The 20022-nt window shown below is 35.6% G+C and overlaps 1 protein-coding gene across 1 annotated transcript in view; it reads left to right on the top strand.

The window, feature by feature from the left end:
• BBS9 (Bardet-Biedl syndrome 9) overlaps positions 1-20022 on the top strand; it is a 285204-nt gene that overhangs the window by 131953 nt on the left and 133229 nt on the right. The window contains exon 21 of the mRNA XM_041466709.1: positions 11492-11714. Coding sequence (XP_041322643.1) covers positions 11492-11714 — 223 coding nt within the window. The remainder of the gene's footprint in view (positions 1-11491; positions 11715-20022) is intronic.

A 20022-nucleotide genomic window follows, 5' to 3' on the forward strand; every position in this document is an offset into this window, starting at 1 on the left:
CATAGGCTAGTACAAATTATTTTTTAGTTAAAATTTCTTAAATATAACAAAAATCTCACCCCAAACCCAGTAAACCAAAAAAATCCCACAAAGCCACCACAAGGCAGTGGGATGTGATGATGGATAACTTGGAGCCAGTTTTTCATATGGCTGTATTCTTTATTTTTGTGAACAGAGAAGTTTACAGCAGATATATTATGTTTATTCCCCTCCACCTTTTTAGAAACAAGATGGATAATACATCTGCAGATAAGTGGTTTTAGAGAGAAAAACACATGAAATTTGTTGCCTTTTATCGAGGTTGGAAAATTACATTAAATAATATTCAGTAACATTTTTTAATGATAAAAACAAATAGATAAGTCTTCCTCCCATTTGAATCAGTACCATGCAATAGAACCATTCAAAAAGACTCTTCTGGTACAATGAACCATCTAAGTCTAAAAGAAATGGGGGGAAAAGCTAGTAAGCTTTAAAACCTTAATCACTAAAATAAAAGGAAGGTGCTTTCAGCTTTTCCCAATAAACCCCTGATAAAAAAGATCAGTCTCAGCCTGAAGTTTAGTTTGATTCAGGGTAACATAAGTTTGTCGAGTGAGGGGAAGGTGAAGAAATGAGATTGCCACTCTTCCCTGGGCAGGGAAAGTCCTGTATTAGGGAGAAAGTTTAAAAATGGAGTAGTGGTGCCTGGTTCCTGTCGATGTCCTTTGCTCCTGCGTGTGTATGTGTCTCAGGTGGACAATGAGAAGTAAGAGACCATGGTTCAAGTACCTCAAACATTATTTTATAGTATGTTTTGATATGGAAATCAGTGCTCTGCCTGCTAGCCTGCTTTCAAGAGGATCAGAGTATACCACGGATAGCTAGAATCATAGAAGCTTTATGGTTGGAAAAAGACTTGCAAGATCCTGGAGTCCAACCTTTGTCAAATGCAGTCATTTCCTGAACACCTCCAGGGTTGGTGACTCCACCACCTCCCGGGGCAGCCCATTCTGATGTCCAACCTGAACTTCCTCTGGTGCAGCTTGAGACTTTGTTGTCTTGTCCTGTTGCTGGTTGTACAGGAGAAGAGGCCACCTCCCACCTGGCTACAGTCTCCTTTCAGAGAAGTGAAGAGTGTGGTAAGGTCTCCCCTGAACCTCCTTTTCTCCAGGCTAAACACCCCCAGCTCTCTCTTGCTCTTAATATGAGTAGGTGGACAGAAGGACACGTGATTGTAAAGCCACTAAGTTACTGCAACTCTTTCTACTTTTGTTATCCTTGAAAGGAGAGTTGCAAACTCATTGATTATTTGACGATGTTGGAATGTCTAAACACAAAAGATCAAATGTTAAGTAACTTGGACAAAAGAGGGAATTTAAACCCACCAAAAAGAGGTGGTCTTACCACTACTGCCAGCACTATCACAGTTCCTTAAAGTGTCTGGTAATCATTCTCTTCATGCAGTTAATTTTATTTATTGAGAAGACAGTGGGTTATGGCAGTGATAGCTAGTTGAAGACACATTGCACCACTGTCTAGTGATCTTCATTTGTAGCTAAATTAATGTGATTCCTCACAGTGAATTCTCTGAGTAGAATAGAAAAGTGCCAATATTCTCTTGGTCTGAGGAAGAAAGGGTTAATGTGGTCTATCGGAAGTTTTTATGGATTACCAAAAATCTATAACATATCTTTATCTGATGTTTTCCACTTCAAAAGATTATCAAACGAAGCTATGCCCAATTGTATTTTCAATTTTTTTATAATTTTCTCTTTTTCTGGTGTTTAATAAGAAGGGGCTGTAAGTTTCTATTTTTTTAACAGGCTTGCTTCTAGTGGTTTGCAATAGTAGTGGTTTTCAAAAAATAAATCTTTCTCTATTTCTTCCAGATGGCATAAAATTGATTTAAACAAAATTATACAGAAATAGGTTTGGTATGCATTATGAATTGTCAAAGTTCAAAGGACAGAAAGAATTGTATTCTTGTCATGTTTAGTTGTATTCCCTGAAAATTGTATCAAGGTCAGAACAAGCACTCAACCTTGGTAAAAAGTTTATGCTAATGGAGAATCTGACATATCTATTGGTTATATGTATTTTAATTGAAAAGTTTTGAGAATTAATTTTAACTTGAGCACTCATTTTTTCTGCTGGTATTGGAGATCTTGAAGTTAGTCTTCAGTGCACTGTCTCTGTTGTAAGCAGAGACCTACTTAGGAATATTATTTCTTGGTGTAAGTTAGTCAAGGCAGTACTGTGTTCTGCTTTGATTAGTTTGCTTCCAGCATATATCACCAGCTTTTAAAGCAATTTGGGTACCCTGCGAAGTACTGCAGTTGTAAGAGATGTACTCTTTGTTTGATAAATTAAATAAGCTTCTGTTATCAGACATCTTTCTTTATGTAATATTGTGATGGGGACCTCTAAACTTTCTCTTTGTTAGGGTGATCTGTCTAGTTCAGGTACAAAGAGCCATTTTAGTGCAGTAGTAATTACTGAGTATGTGGTGCATACCAGGAGTTCAGATCAGTTGTCATCTAAACTGCTTAATGACAAGAGTGATGCATTACAGTGATTACAGAAATGTTGTTCAGCAAAGGATCTTAGCACCCAATATATATGATCAGTGGCTCTTTTTCTTTTCTTTTTTCTTTTAAAGCAGTTTATTGTCAGTGAAGAATTCCCTTGTTATTGGGTCCTAATTGAAACATCCTCAGACTATTGCTATGCAGCCTTCCAGTAAAAGGGTTTACAAGAAGGATAGAGAGGGATTTTTCACAAGGGCATTTTTTTCCTTTTAGTTAATGGCAAGGTACTTTGTCTTAATTCCTAGATTAAGAATGATATACCAGTATTCTCTTACATTTGCACAGGTAGTGAGAGACTTACCTTAAAATAGGCCAGATTAAAGGAACATAAAGATTGCATAATTTATGTCCTTCATTGTCTCCTGGATTTTTTAATTGAAGTGAAAGTTTAATAAAGCCAAAAATATGCTTTAGATACCTCAAAAGTAAAACAGCTTATAAATCAAATCTGTACAAGCAGTGGAGGAGTTAATGAATTTTGCTTAAGATACTGTTGTAGGAAAAAACACCCCTAGCATAAATTTGGAAGTTGTCTTTCAAATGCAAGACCAGTTTACCGCTATCCTCTTTGTCCTCACCTGTGCATTTTGGGAGAATAGAAATTCCACAATTTGAAGCAACACAACTGAGTTTAAAGATAGTGGTGTGTAGATCTAAAGTAATGTGGGAATTTAAATAGGAAACAAACTTTATATCAAGGTTTTTTTTTTTTCAGATATATTTTAGTGTGTGTGCTTCCATATTTCACATACCATATTGTATTAGTAACCTAATAAGAGATATAGTGAAAGATGAAAAGTTCATCTCCAAGAATATCAGTGATATAAAGCTGGAGTATGGGCTGAGATCCAATGAGAAATTTCAATAACCTTGTTTTAGCATATGTTTTATCTACTTTTTTTCCTCCAAGCTGAATGTAACTAGGTCTGATTCCTTTTCCCCATATTTAAAGTTCTCTTACTGATCCTAATTGTAGAGTTCATGTATGGCAGACCTATTGCGGGATATGTAGCATTTTTCAGCAAGATGCACAACTCCTGGTGTGTTTTCTTGTCTGCAGACAGCTTTGACAACTGCTGCAAGACCCAAATAGCACCTCAGTTTTCCTAACTAACTGGTGAAAAGTTACTGAGGAAAAAGAAAGATGAAGTGTTAGATGATTTCAGTGCTAAAAATCAAAACAACAGACTTCTGAAGCTGGCAACAAAAGAAGTCATGCCATTCCATTCATGTAGTGCTTGCAAAAGTTTCTTTCATCAGTTCTCAGAAGGGGCCAGTGGTCATAAGCTAGAAAGGAAATTAAGATGAAAAAAATCTCTCAAAAATTCAGGACTGGGGAATAGTGTCTACAGAAACCCATGAAGTGTATGAACTTTCACTATTTCAGATTGGATGCATTAATATTAAAACAAATAAGCATTATTAGATGAATAACTGTAGAATTAGATAGCTAAAATTTATCTTTTGAAAAAATATGCCCTTTTCCTTGCCTCTTACCCATTCTTAAAGGACCACTGTTGTCCAGGAAGAAAACCCCAACAAATGAGATGTCAGGAAACACTCTGTATTGCTCATGAGCTATGAGACAATTTGAAAGAAGGGTTGAGTAACACAGACTCTTGTCAAGAAGAAACCTACTGATCTAATTCTAATCTAACTTTAACCTTATTTTGAAAGTCTTTCTGTGCAAATGAATAACATCCGATGCAAAAGGATGCAGCCCATATGGAAATTTGGCTGCAGTATACAGGGGTTAAATTTTAATGGAGGAGCTAATGGAACCATCATCTGTATTCATGCTGGTATATAATTTTTTTGTCAAGCATGCACTTTCCTGAGAGTAAAGTACTAATCTCAAAAGCATCTAAGAGTTAAGCAGTATTAGAAATATTATTATTGTCATAATAATTATGATCATAATTGTGATCCCCACCCAGAGTTCTGCTTTCTTACAAGTTTTGCTTTCTTACAGTCTTTAATCATGTTACCAGTTTTTAAATTAATACAGAAAACCCTACAACTGCTGATAACCGTAACTTGTTTCTGTGAGCAGGACTTTTCCTCAGAATTTGACTTGAAAAATAAATTAAAATCTCAAAACATAGAGGCCATCATCCTCATGCATGCAGCTTTCAGAACCTTTATGTAGTAATGCTCACTTTGCTAGATTTCTAAAACATCCACTGCTTTTAATATTGCTGTTCTACAGTTTGATTTTTCCATTAGATTAGTTTAAGAGCACATTCTTAAAAGAAAAGTACTGCCTATTCTGTAAGACAATTTTAAAACCACAATTTTGATTACTAAGCCACATGCATTTTTAATTTTCTTTCCATATCTGAAGACACTGTAGAAGGAGAGTTTGGCAAATCTTGTTTTAAAGTTAAATGTCCATAGAATAGAATCCTCCAAAAACTATATTTATGTTCAATGCAGAAGTGTTTGGTCATTTGTGAATTGAACTTCAGAGGATAAAAATACCAGAGAAACTTTTAAATGGCAAGTGTACTTTCCAGGAAAGAATCTGTCGTAGAGATTTTTCTCAGGTGAAGTTGCCATAGGCTATCAATATATGTTTACCAAGTAGGACTCAAAGTATAAAGTTCTTGAAGAGAGTTGTTTATGCTGCTGGAGAGTTCCTATTAAATAAATATTTCTACTTTGAACAGATAAAGTTGCTGTTTCTGTTATGACTGGCCATTGCAGCGCAGCTGTGCAGGAATTACAAGTGTGTCTGTGACAGACTTTTAAATTAACCCACTTTATTCACAATGGATTTTTGCTAAATCTGATTTTTGCAGTCTATTAACGTCAAAATGTGAGAGAATAATATTTGAATTAGATGTTCTTAAATAGCTGGAAAATAGTTGCTGGCATAAATACTTAACATTAAATAACGACACATATCTGCTTTGCTATACTCAGACCAGTTTGATAAATATTGTAAACAGATCTCATACAGTTTTCTGTACAATCTTGATTCCTTTCTGTAGTCTTCTATTTGTTGTTCTTCACAGTCTGTTTAAGCTTCTACCTCATATATCTGTTGTCCCAGGATCCCTACAGAGCTTGATTGCTCATATTGTGGTCAGGGTTATCAAGATGTTACCTTGTACTTCTCTGGGATTTGCATTTACTTTTGTCTCTTGTTTGGCTTTTATTTCTTATGTTTCAAATAAATTGTAATTGGTTTGGAGTAGGCGAATTTTCTAAGTCCAAATCCTTAATAAGATGTAAATGTCCATAAAGCTCTTCAGAGTAGGTTGGTGTAGGTACACAGTTGGTGGTAGTTGTGAGTGGGGCTGTGGCCGAGCCTCATCCCCAGTGGGTACAGCTGTGCAGTCAGGTGAGCAGCATTGACAGCAGTGAGCCACGGAGTGCCCCGTGCACGGACCAACCACCAAAGGGAACAGAGGGCACACAGGTGCAGTGCATCAGCATGAGGGGTACAAAGGTTCTGCTGAAGAACAAGGAAGAGCAGATGCTTGCAATCTTTTGGTCTGGTTTGGTGTTGTTCTGTATGGGTGAATGCTTAAAGCCTTCTGAAATTGTGTGGTGATACTCTGTATTGTGGCTGTCTTGGCTGCAACATGTGCTGTGGCATGCGCTGTAACAGGTTGATTTCAGAGTACCATCTCACAAATAAGGATGGTTTCCATAATTTGAAGTGAAATTGTTTCATCTATGGTTTTGAACTATTTTTCTAGAACTACATATCATACTAATTTTCTTCCTTTTTTTTTTTTTTTTTTTTTTTTTTTTTTGTTTTTTTTTTTTGGTCTCTTACTTTGTCTGGGATGTTCAAGTATATCCTCACTTTGATACTGTTTTCAACAGCCAGTGAATTCCTATTAGAACTGAATTTCTTTAAATGGCAGTAGAAGTCAAATCAGTTAATATTATGAACATTATGCATCATAAATGATTTAAACAAAGATATGACTAGAGAGGGCAGGTTTAATGTAAGAACTTCAGCTGTGATTTTTCTGTTGTGTGCACAATACAAGTTTCCTTCTTAGGCACTTTATAGATTTGGAATGTATTTAAGCTTGAGTCATTTGTCTGGATTTTCATCAGACTTGAATTCCACTAGTTTTGCTAGTTCCCTGTTTTTTTAGTTTATCCTAGTGGCAGGTTTTTGTTATTTATTTGTGTGGAGGGGCTTTTGCTTTGGTTTTTCTGGTTTTTTTGTTTGTTTTTCTTTTAATGCAAAAGTGAGTTGTAGAAGATTCCAGATAATCTGTGACTGGTGTTTCTAATGCATTATGTTAAATAAGACTGGTTTTATGTTGTTACAAGAATAATTCTTCAACCAAGAAGGAACTTAGAAAACCTTTTCTTAAAGAATCTATTGCCTCTTCACATTGTTCAGATGTAATACATTAAGACTTCAGAACTATTTTGGTCCATTTTTTTCTGAGTGCTAAATAGATATTGAGTCTATTGGTTTGCCCTTTTCTTTTATTCTGATTCTTTTCAAAAGGTCTCCTAAGGACTTTATAAATTCTTTTTTAGCTGTAAATTTTCAGGGACACTCACAAGGAAGGCTTGTCATTTCCATTTCTGACACCACAGGCACATGTTGCATGTCTAGTTTATGGCTTCTGTGGCTATCTCCTATTTGAGACAAACAGATCAGTTAGAGAATATGCTTGAAGAATGTGAGTTAGGAAGACTGGTACCACAGTAAATTCCTAGCCAAACTTGCTGATGGTCTGTGCCTGTGTTGGATACTACCAGGTCAGTAGCTATGGATTAGTGGATTACTGGTTTGTATAGGTAACAATAAGATAATTCTTTAAAATTGCTATAAAAGCAGAGTGCTAAGAGGCACATGGCCAATGTTTCTTGTGAATTAGCATATATAGTGCTTTCAGATACAGAAACCTCTTCTCTGGTAGTTGAGATAAGCATATACGCCAAGGTTGTAATTAATATTGTGAGCTTTCATGTATTCTAGCATTTTTGAAAACTGATGAAATCACTGTTGTGTCTAAAATAAAGAAATAAGATATAGCCAGGCAAATTCCTGAGTGAACAGCTGTAAGAATTCCCATAATTTGGCTGGCACCAATTGTGCATAGTTTATGCAGTATATTTCACATTACATTTGAATTCTTTCAGAACTGCCTTGATTGTCACTCCAGGATAAATTACATCACAGGCAGCTCAGAAAATGTCTTGCCTTAGGAGTATTATTAATAAACATAAAGGCTTTTAAAGTAAAAGGTACACAATCAAATACTTGTCTGGCTTATGCACACAACTTAGGAAACTTGTTCAAGTTTGACTGATATGCTATTAGAATGATTTATTTGTATTTAAGACAAATAGTATTCATTTGTAGATCTCTGAAATATAAAGGTACACCATGTAAACCTACCAAATCTGACATATAGAGCCCTATATCAGACTTTTCCCTACATATATATGTTCTATGTATCTTAACAACAACAATGTGGAAATCCTTCTCTCAGTTCCTGCCTCAATTTATGTCTAGTTGACCTTGTTTTTGACCAGCTAAACTCTTGGGGAGTGAAATGTTGCAGCTAAGTGTCAGGCTACAAACAAGGTACTCTGGATGAAGCCTTATGCCAAAGTGAGGTTGAATGTACAATTATGGTCACACTCAGATGCGCCTGAGAGATGACATCTGAGGATCCTTTGTAACAGTTTGTACAGAACATGAATGGTGTGTACTAATATAATATTAGCCATGCTAGTATCACAAGTCTGCATTTGGTCTTCAGGTTCCTCCAGTGTATTTGATTTGGTTTAAACTAAGTGCCACTCTCTACCTATTATCTAAAAGAGAAAAATAATAATGTATATATGCAAAACATGAAGCCCAGCCTTTCCCAGTGAAACAGTAAAATGGATGAATTAAATATCTTTCTTATCTGTTTCAATTACATTGAGAATTTGGATGATTTAATAATGCCTCTTTCTGTGAGTCTTGACTGGCATTTATTGTCGCAGTCACAGCAACGCTTGCTGGTCATAGAATGATGGATTACTGGTATCACACTCCTGTTGAAGGTGTTCCTTTTGGTCCTTAAATATGCAGAATACTATACAGAAAGCCATTAGTGAATGTTACAACTGTGGCAGTAGAAACATTCTGCAGTGTGGGCTATAGATGAGAATACTTTCATTTTCAAACATCTCTCAGCTTTTTTAACAGGTGAAGAATTTTTCTTGTTCCTTCAATTCTCCCCTTGCACTAATAAAAATTGCTGACAAATGCAGTCTTATTTGCAGCCATTAATTCTTAGTTGTACAAAATCACCTTAACAGTTTTCCAACAAGATTTCTTTTTCATTTAGAGGTAGCCTTTGTGTACTCTTTCATTAATCATAAAGGCTGCTTTGGATTTGACTGGACTTACTAGGTCAACAGACCTTGAATTGGAGAAGATAGTTTTATGGTCTACTGAGAAACCCATTTTACATGGAAATGAAATACAAGAACAAGGGTTGGAAAATGTTAAGGCTGTGGTATAAAGTAAAACATACCTGTGTGAGCCAAGGACAGAATACAAGCCACTTTTAATTTCCTGACTTTTGTTAGCTTGTAAGTCAGTGCTTTTATTTAAGTGCTTTTGCCTGCAATTTTACAACTTATTTGGAGAGACATTTTGGCCAGCTTCTGCGCTACTGTATGCTGACAACAGTTAATCATGTGTTTCTTTGTCTTTTAGTGAAACTCAAGATTCTTATATTTATGTTGTTCTTATTTTTCATGATTTGTAGTATAATTAGGAGTGGCTGGCTAGGCTGTTTTTGGTGCTTTGTACATATTAAGTTTCATTGCCCAGTATGTGGGAATGTAGACAGCATTTACCTGCTCATTAACCTCTTTAAATTGGCTGCAGAATGGATGATTTCCTGTCACCATCACAGGTCAGTGGATGCATTGCATTCTAACGGACTCTTTCTAGAATATTTGAAAAACATTAAGCTACTACAGCATTGATTGATTGGCATGACTTTTCTGATTTATGTAGTTTTTGTTCTAGTTTATGGATTTTTTTTTATGGGGGACAAATCCAGATAATAGGTTAATGTTGCTTTTCTGAAGTCAGAAAGGCAAATGTTGACTAAGAAAACCTCACTAGGTGATCCTGTTCCTCTACAAAATGTAAATATGTTACACACACACATCACATTTCCAGGACACTCAGTAAAGAGAATGTTTGGACAAGGGTGAAGTGCCTGTGACTGTGTGGTCTCACTGGTGCACTTGACCATTAGTAAGCATCAGCCCTGGATCTGTTCTTAGGAATTTAAAAAGACCAGGAAGGTGGCCTTTGATTTTCTGTGATAAAAGTAGTGTCCTTCACAAAAGCCGTGATGAATTTAACTGAAGAAATCCATAAACCTTATTTGCTCAGTGGGCTATGGCATGGTTGACATTGTCATTCCTTCAAACATTACTCTTACTGAGTCAGGGAAATTTGTATATGTAGGCAATTTTGCTGTTCAGCTTAGTGTTTTCAATCAAGTAGAACACATCATGAGAAAGAGCTTAAAAACTAGAAGATTCTGAGTTTATATTAGCTACAACTGGATACCTGAGTTTTCTTTTCTGAGTAATCTCCTCATAAAGAGCAAGCTTGGTGTTACCTTCTGCTAGTTTAGCAGCAAGTAGAGCTGGGTGATTCCAGATTGTCATGTCAGAACTTCTAAAGTCACTAAACTTGCTAAAATAAGTCACAGCCAATCAGGAGCATTGAGAGAGCAGACACTAATACTACAGTTGTTAAATAAACTTTCCTGTTCATGTGGGCAGCACATAACATAGAACTTGCTTACAGGTGGCTGAATACTAAGAGATGTTGTGAGTCATGAAGTGAGCAGGCCACAAAGCCCTTTATATTAGTTGCTAACTCTATCCAAGCTCTGTAAGATTGTAGTGAAAAGACGTGAGAAAGCTTTGTGATTGTCTTGCAATTCATTAATTATAGATGCTGTGGATTAATGACATAGGATCATCAGAGTGTAATTACGATTCCAGAATACATCAAGAGGAGTCAATCTGGATGTCATACTGCAAAAATGAGATGGATATCATATATTAGATTTTATGCATTAACCTAATAACAAATAGTAAGACTTTTATCCAGAATTCTTACTTAAAGGAATGCCTTTGATTTGTTCGTGTAAAACCACAGTATAGACTACAGACTTAAAGCTAACTTTTAAATGTAGTATTCAAGGTGCTTATTGAAGAGAAACTTACTTGCTTTTGCCGAGTGTAATTTGTTTGTTTTAACTGGAAGTGATTACTAAGCTGGTCTTTTCATAAATATTTACAGCTTGACACTCTGTTGAAATCAAAGTCCCTGTTCATCACAGCACTGACACACATGTGCTCATAACTTAAGGTTAATTGATCTGATAAATGGGTACTGAATATCTGTACCTTTGTGTTGCAGTCATGATGTTCTCTGCTATTGGCATATTATGCAAATCTTTGTGATTCCAAGGAATGTATAATTGGATACATATTTTTTTCCTGGCCTTGATGTCTCGTCATCCTAATATTATATACTACATATTATGCTTTTATTTACATCTCCATTCTGTTCTTAATTTCAAATGTCATAACCAGGAACTTCTAGTTTTCAGTTATTAATGCAATGACTGAATTTAGCTGTTCTATCACATACTGTCCATACATTGTTATTAATGAAATTAGATTTCTCTGTTGACCTCAATATTGGAACAAGTTTATTTTTTCAATTTTTGCTTGTACAAGTTGAAGTTGGGTTTTCATGACGCTCGTTAACCCCTAAACCATATTTTATGTACCTGTATAATTTGAAAATTCTCAGTCCGTGATTTGTTACCTTATTTTTAATATGCTATATCATATTGAAGTTCACCTAATTTTATTTAATTTCCTTTTCTCTAATGCAGGGTTGGGAAGAAACTGTGGATGCTGCAGTCTCTTACTTATTAAGAACTTGTTTGTCAAAGAGCTCCAAGGAGCAGGCCCTGACTCTCAGCAGCCAATTGTCCATGCCCAAAGATACCAGCAGACTGAAGAAAAACATCACCCTCTTCTGTGATAGATTGGCCAAAGGTGGTCGCCTTTCATTAAGTACAGACTCAGCCACTCAGCAAGCTGCTGTCATGCCAGGTAAAGACATGAAGTTCATGGATGGTCAGAATCCAAAGTATTTATTTGCATATTAAAACTAAAAATTTTGCATGTTTTATTTTCTTGGCAGTTTGTTTTCCATTGATTGTGGAAACCAAACAGTGCTGGTGTCACTGACAAGTAGAATGACTTGGGTAATAAGATAATTTCAAGTCTGAAGTGTTTTTTTGCATTTTATTCAACACTTATTGTTGCTCTTACACAATATGTACGGTAATGCAGCAAATGAAACACAGATGGTCATTCTTATGCTGAAAATTCTTATCACTTATTCTTTGTAATTTTCAGTTGGATGAGTGCATGTGTATGTTTCTAATGTGATGGAAAAAGGAGGAGTCCTGTTTTCTTGATGAATTAATATATTTGTATTAGTGGCTTTATGGCATATCCATATGACAAATCATGAAGTAGTGATAACACAAAATAAAAAAATCTGCAACTTTAGAAAGTACTAGTTGACTGGGTGATATCTCACAGAAAGCATGAAATTGAAGAAGAAACTAATTTGAGTATGTGTTGAGTAATATTTCTCATCTAGAATAAGAATGTGGGCAAGATTTCACAATAATTTACATGAATGTCATGGAATTATTATTTTTAAGGAAACTTTATTATTGTTCTTTTCTGTGTTCCTACATTTTAGTTATAGTGGGAGCAAAGTTATACTTTTTCTGTAGAATCTGAAGTTTAGCATCTTTGTACTGTTGCAAGACATTTTCTTCCTGCTGTTTTCCTCCAGTGAGATAGATAGACTCCTAGGAAACATCAGATACTCCTGGTGACTTGGAAACAGGTGTTTTTTCCCCCATCTTATTGCTCCAAATCTGGATTGGCTGTTTGTTCAGCTTCATAATCTCCTGAACCCTAATATCAATATGGTCTTTGACCTCAGTGCCTCCCTTCTCCTTCAGCAGTCTTCACATATGTAAGGAAATGTTTGTATTTCATATATACATCATGCTTAAAACTGGGAGTTTATTTTGTTGACTTCATGGATATTGTTTTTGGTAAAGATTGGCATTGTGTTAGGGCAGTATCTTGATTATGAGTATTTTGCTTTCTTACATTATGAAGATTAATTAAATTCTTGTTTAATAGAATATGAATGGTCTGTACAATGTTTCAACAACTCAAAAGTCCTTGTTATGTGCAGCCCTCCTTTGCATGTGCCACTATAAATGAGCTGGTAAAACAGCTGCAGACTATGCAGTGGTAGAAATTCTATAAACAAGTGTTAATTTACGTTAGTGTTACACTGTTGCCATATCTGGAACCAGACTCATAATCGTGTGAAGTAACAAAGTGAGGCAGAATAAGTGTCATATTGGCGTTACAAATTTCTGCTAGTATTTCTTTGCAACACTAAAATATGTGTGAAGGGTGTTTAAATTGTTGAACTTTGATTATATAACCATTGTTTTTCCTTCTAAGAATTTTCAAAAGGTGTGAATAGCTGCAGTTGAACTTTTTCTGCCTAAGCTAATAAGGTGAATTGATTTAATAAGGAAATTCACTTCTTCCTATTCAGTTGACTAGTGTTATTGAGTTCAAGGAACTCTACAATTAGGTTATGATTCTGTTAGGAAAGGAGTAAAATTTGTGAATATTATAAACCAATTGGAAGAAATATTGCTCTTGACAGACTTTGCATTTACTCATTTAACTGTTGAAAGCATATAATTTTTGAGAGATCGAAACTAAAAAATGTTATCTTAATTAATGAGATGCTCATTAGAGGGAAATACTTCTGTCAAATGGTATTTAAGTAGTTACCCTCCAGCAGGATGTGCTGTGTGATTTGCAATCTCATGTTTCTCATGAACAACCTGAGAAAACTTGGAAAAACTTATTTATTCTTTTTGAGAATAAAGGTTTTGCTGACACTTTTTTAACGTGTTTGTCTTGTCACCTGTTGCGGTTTTCTCTGGCCATCTCTACCTTGGCAAGTAATATGGTCTGTTAGAAGCAGGTCTGCAGGCAGAAGGAGTTGAGGCTGGCAACATGATTTGTGTCTTGTCTGTGTTTCAGAACTAGCTCTGTGCCTGTACTGGTTCTTCATTAGCAGTTGGAGTGCTCCAGGTACATTCCTGGAATTCATCTGCCTGGTTAGATTTATCTAAAATAAATGAATTCCTGTGCTCAAGACCACTCCTCAATATGAAAACAGTGCCGTTAGTGGGGATAATAAAAAAAATTGAGGCACCTGTTTTCTCTACACGTGGAAGAAATTGAGAATGGTGCCTTATAAGGGGAAACCAGTATACAAAATGCCTGTGCTGTTGAGTCAAGAGCTCTTTGATAATGCCTAGAAAATAGAGAAACTCCTTTTCCCAGCCCTTAAAGGATGAACTGGAATAGGGAGGGGAGAACAAGGTTGAACCATATGTGGAGAGGGAGACTGAGAATTGTATTTGTATCTGAGGATTTATGGTGCAATAGTGGATGGTAATGTAGGGGAAAGTTCTTCAGGATGTTTAAGTTCCAAGCCAAGCCAAAGATGGTCCCATAATTATTCAGCAGGGTAACCTAGCTTGAGGATTTTGTTCAGTGCTGCTTTTTCTTAAGCCCATTCTTTTGCTTAATGATGAAAACCCCTTTTACCATAGCAACCAACTTTTAAAAATTTCTTATAAAGTGCCAAGGACCCTTCTAGCATTGCAGCACTGTAGCAATAGCCTCAATTTCTAGAAGTTATATTTAATACATTCAAGATGGTGCACCCTGAAATCTAGAGAAGTTGCCTGAAGCCACATTGAAAAGCTGATGATTATCTTGAAGTGTGCAACTATTTGAAAGATGCCTTCAAAAGCAGTTGTCAGTATTTGTAGTTAATCCTAGAGTATATGTTAGAGGTAGACCATGGTCTCTCCTGGGTCTGGTTTTGTTCACTCTTTTCTTTAATAGCTTCAGTGATGTTCACGAATGTTAAAATTGTGGCTTTGCAACAAGCTTGTAGTAGTTTGAGGCATATTGAGAGTGCAATAATGCTGATCTTGATAAATTAGAGGAGGATCTAAAGTTATTAAGATGATTTTCATTTGAGACAAGCGCCAAGGACTCTAGCAAATAAGAATCTGACAAACTAAAAAACTAACTGAATAAAAGACAGCAATATGTTTCCACTAAAGGTGAATTCCAACTTTGGGTTGTAGTCATATGACTTTTAATGAGGAGATATGATTATTTGTTTCTATTCTTCATGAGTAGGATTCATGGGGAGCACAATTTAAGGAAAACCTAGAGAAATTGAATAAAGTTCAGTTTTGTTTCTTCTAAGGGAAAAATAAAGAGAACTTCCAGGGGGGACATGATAGTTTTCCAGTATGTGAGATGTTCTTGTATGGGTGATTAAAATTTAATCAGAATCATTGGCTAAATATGATTGTAGCTGTAAACCACATCAGGCTATATCATGTACTGTGTTGCCTTTGGCAATGCATAAATGGCTGGATGAGAGGAACAGTGAGGGGTTAAGGGCGTGGTGCCAACCCAAAGCGTGTGTCAGTGCCAGGGAAGTGCTTGGAAAGGTGCTGTAGACCACCCACATTGTCGTGTATTGAGTTTAATGGGTGTGAGAATTTATAGCATAAATCCTGATGACCTGCAGTGAGTTAATTCTGTAGCTTTTAATGGTCTCTTATAATATCTGTGTGTTGTACAGGGTTACTTTTAAAACCTTGATGAGTATTAACTGTGGGTGTTTGAAGACTTGTTTAGATGTCAGTCTGATTGGAGGTCTGTTTACAATATTGCTTCACCCATATTTTGGGAAGCTCCATTAATCTTTGACTAGAATGCTATCCTACTTTTCCTATAATAGTTCCTGATGTGATGTGCCAACAGTGCCTGTATCAGTTCAAGGATTTTAAGCAAGGATTTTAAAATTTAAATAAGGACTTTTATTTTTTGTTAGACCATCCTTTTTCTTCTACCTTGTTTTTTGACTTGACTTCAATATTTTTTTATCTCTTGGCTTCGTTGGGAGATCATTGTACTGTGCTTTAGCATGATTTACTTACATAGTTAAGTATAACTGGAGCAGTAGAAAAAAATATTGTTTAACCAGAAAGTCAATTACTGATCTCCGTCACTGAAATCTGTGGAATGCCAGACTGTCATCTTCCCAGATGGCTGAATCCTTAGAACTGAAATTATAAGGAAAAGGAATATTTTGCATCCAGGAAATAGGACTTACACAAAACTATTTATAAGTGTAATATTTGAAAGCTATATAAAAGTTAGGGCTAGAAGGCGAGATGACTGCTCATCTAGTTTTTCCCTTTGTGTTGCAGTGGGGTTAAGGGATTCAGAACATCAATGACAGAGTTTATATGAAGTCATAAACACCTTTAACGATATCTTGATAGCTGTTATAGTAGCTTAGTGTCCTTGTTGGAAGGTTTTCCTAATGTTTGATATACATGGTTTTTCCTACAAATCAGGGTGTTTTATTGTGAATATTGAAAGTGGAGCTGGCAGTTAATGATGTTCTTTAATTGTTTAAAACTCTGGAATGTTTTTAGTGCATTCCTCCAGTAACTTTTCTTTTACACTAATTGTGACAACATGCTAGCATTCTTTCAATGAATGGTTTTCAATCTTACTCTTGTTTTCTGAAATGGAGAACTTATGCTTTAGTCTGTGCATATTGTACTGTACCCTGCCCTATCTCAATTTCAAGACCCTTTTCTACAAATTTGTTTCCTAACCAGATGTTTCCCATTCTGTATTTATACAGAATCAGCATGGTAGTGTTTACTTGACTAGATACTTTGTTTTCATAGTTTCTTAATTTATCAAGTTGATTATAATGTTATTTTGCATAATAATGGTTCTACCATTCAATGAATGGTTAAATGCAAGCTTTAAAGGCAATGTTCTTTACCACATTAAGTATATATATGCACCCGGAATCTATATTCATACTTTAGAAGACAGATTTTTCTAGGGTTTCTTTTCCTTGCTCATAAAAACCTGTTTTCAAAATCTTGTGGTGGTATTTATAAGTGAATACTGCCCCTATGAAAGCTGTTTTCTTCACTAGAAAACTGGGATGAAACAGAATGTGTCATATTCCTTAAGGAACTCTCTGTTTACATGCTATTCAACTTGGGGAGAATGTTAGTACTAATTGGAAAAACATGTGGATTTGAGATCCTGGGAGAGTAATATTAATTTATATATGAGAATTAGACATAAATATTGCTGCAGGTTCTTAATACACTGAGTATATCTGAAGAAAGACTAGTTTGATCTGAAGAAATAGGATTTTTGTAGTTGCAAATTCCTCTCTTACACCCTTAATTATGAATTCTTAATTGCTCATTAGTGGAAGAGAACATGCAGTATAAGTCCAGTTCTCCAGCTTTAAGCAACTTAAATTCAGAAAAATGTAGTGGCTTCCATCTGCACTCACACAGGTTCCAGTCTGTGTTTGTAATGCTATCTTGGTAGCAATTACAGTAACTTTTTTTTCCCCTCGAGAAATTAGAATCATGTAGTTTGAATTTCAAGTAGCCTGAAGAAGGCACAGATACAGAAGTTGGCCCTGAGGCCCAGACAATGCTTTTGAACCACCAGCAGATACTTATAAAAATCCTATGAGGCTGGCAGAGCATGGTTTGAGATCTTTTCCTGTAACTTATGTATTGTGAGCTTGAGACCATGATGCATTGTCCATTTTGTGTAACCCCTCATGGGGGTGCAAAGAAGTGTATAAAAATATGGGTTGTTACTGATGTGACACAAGTCCAGTGCTGTTTATTTCTGCAGAAGACTGTAGTCTGTAATGAAGTATGATTCTCACTTGAGATATTTTCCATATATTTTCTGTAGGAATAAAATATTGAACTACTTTTTTTTTTTTTTTTGGTTTCTTCCTTAGTAACCCTTATAATAATGTTATTAGATTTTTTTTCTTATTTTAGATTTAATATATTGGGTATTCATAAAGATTTTTAGGACTGCTTAATAAATCTATGTAAGGAAGAGTATTCACAAAGGTTGTGAAAGTACTTGAAAGGATTTTGTAGACCTGAGCACTTGTCAGGGCTGACTGATGAAACTGGTGGTCATTGACCAAATTATATTCAGCATTTTCCCCATCTTTATCATAGTACCTCTCACCTGCATCCACTCTTCCTTACCTGATTCCATTCAAGTAGCATTTGCAAAAGTGTCTAAAGGACATTGGTAAGTATCTTTGAATTCAGGGAATCTAAACCTTAGTAATAGTGCTTATTTCTCATTGAAAATCACTTTGCTAAGGACTTTTTTCTTAAATGTACCTGAAGGCTTTTACTACCCAAAGCACATTATAATGTGTCAATTAATTCCTACAGGTTTCTTGGCACAGGCCCTTAAATATGACATTGACATTAAGTGACTTAAACTGTTGTAAGACTAACTCTAACTCATCTTTTCTAACTTCCTTAAAATCATACAGGTTGATCAATTAATAACTTTATGGATTTCCCTGGGAAGTGGGTTTTTTACAGTCAGTGAAAAATTATTTTTTTAATGTATAATAGAAAACTGAACTCCTCATTTAAATAGAAAGACAGTAAATTTTTTTTACATTTGCTGGCTCAATTTATTTAATATATGTATATGAAGTATAGCTATGTATTACTGAAGTATTGCATTCGTTATTCTTCATTTTCTTAAGTGCTCAAAACTTGTATTTACCTGTTTTGAAAGTTAATGTATATTTGCATGTGGAAAAGTTGTGTACTGCTTGTATTGAAACCAAAACAGTTCTATCATCACTGTATAAGTCTTTTTGAAATTCCAATATTTTTCATATTGCCTTAAGGTAAACATACATTTGGTAAAATATGTACTGTCTTCTGCTGTTAGTTCTTCCTTCTAGTAAGGCTACCAGTATGGCTCCGATTCATTTTTTTGCCCCTACTAGTTTTCCTCAATTTCTGTATTTCTCCTCTCTGCATTTGGCTTCACTGGTTTCCTTCTCCATCCTGTGCACTTTGATGTCCATGCAACTCCATGGAGAGTCCCTTCACTGTGATAGCTGGAGCAAGTACCCCCATCACTAGCCACCCAAGGGAGTAAATGAGTCGGACAGGGAGAGGTGGCAACAAAAGGATAGGAAGATCTTTTCCTGGTCAGCTGTTAATCTGGGGCCCCCAAAGCAGTAACTGCAGGGAATATCTTGTGGTACCAGTCTGGATCTATCAGGCAGGGAGATTTTTACAAGGTTTGACAGAGGCGTAACAGAGACTAAATACATAAACAGTGCAATCATTGTGTGCTTCTGTGTCCAATTTGTGCAGCTCTGCATGGCTGAACTGTTGTGCCAGTTTAAACATAACTTTCTTCTCTCCATCTAATTGTAATGATAATCACAAAAGAATGATAAGAGCAAAGAAGTTGCTCTGACTCTTGCAGCCCTTGGCATTGTCATATGCTCCTGTTGAATTGTGTTGGGTGAGCTAACAGTGAGATATGATATAGTATATAACAGAACATAATGCAATGCTGTAGCTTTAATTCAACTTCTAGTTCTTTGTGTTGAATATATTTCTTCAGGATATTATCAGCTGTTCACAGAAATAAGTGAATAGTGATATCTCCAACATTTTAAACTAATTGTTTGGGTTCTATTTTTGAGACTAAAATATGTCCCTTGTCCCATAAAGCTGATTTAGTGAAAAGGAAGGGGGGTAGCAAGTCATTAGGGAGAATTTTGGGAGAGCTTACAGCAACAAGTTTTTGTGGTTCCTGAAGAAAAGCTTAAGAACAGTTTAGTGGAGCCAGAAACTTGATTGCTTGGCTCTCTGATGTGGATCTTTACTCTTTGTAATTTCTTTCCATTTTAACTTCCTTAGCTCTTTAAAACTTTTATTTCTATTGTTTTAGTAACTTTGGTAATTTATTTATGTGGAAAGGAAAATTGAACTATGCAGGAGAAAAGTGATGTTCCTAAGGTCATACAGTAATACCTGTGTATAAACAGAGCTCAAATATGCCTTGCAGTCCTGTTGTAGCTCCTACAAGCTCTTTTTAAAAAGTGTTTTATTATTAAAACACAGATTAAAAGATTGTGGTGAGCCTAACAACACATTGCAGTCTGGTCTTACATCATTTGGCTTGGTTCAGGTGAGTGCACTGAAAACAGGAACTCTGAATGTCAGACATGGGAAGAAAGTAAGGAACAATGTCTGAGGTGGTCTTTAATTTTAATTACTTGGTCAACTTTCATCACCCTGCAGGACTCAAATGATATTTCCCCAAGTGATTAATTTTCAGGGATTATATAAATAGCGGT

This window comes from Pyrgilauda ruficollis, unplaced genomic scaffold, assembly GCF_017590135.1.
Source record: "Pyrgilauda ruficollis isolate IOZ18807 unplaced genomic scaffold, ASM1759013v1 scaffold2, whole genome shotgun sequence".
NCBI lineage: Eukaryota > Metazoa > Chordata > Aves > Passeriformes > Passeridae > Pyrgilauda > Pyrgilauda ruficollis.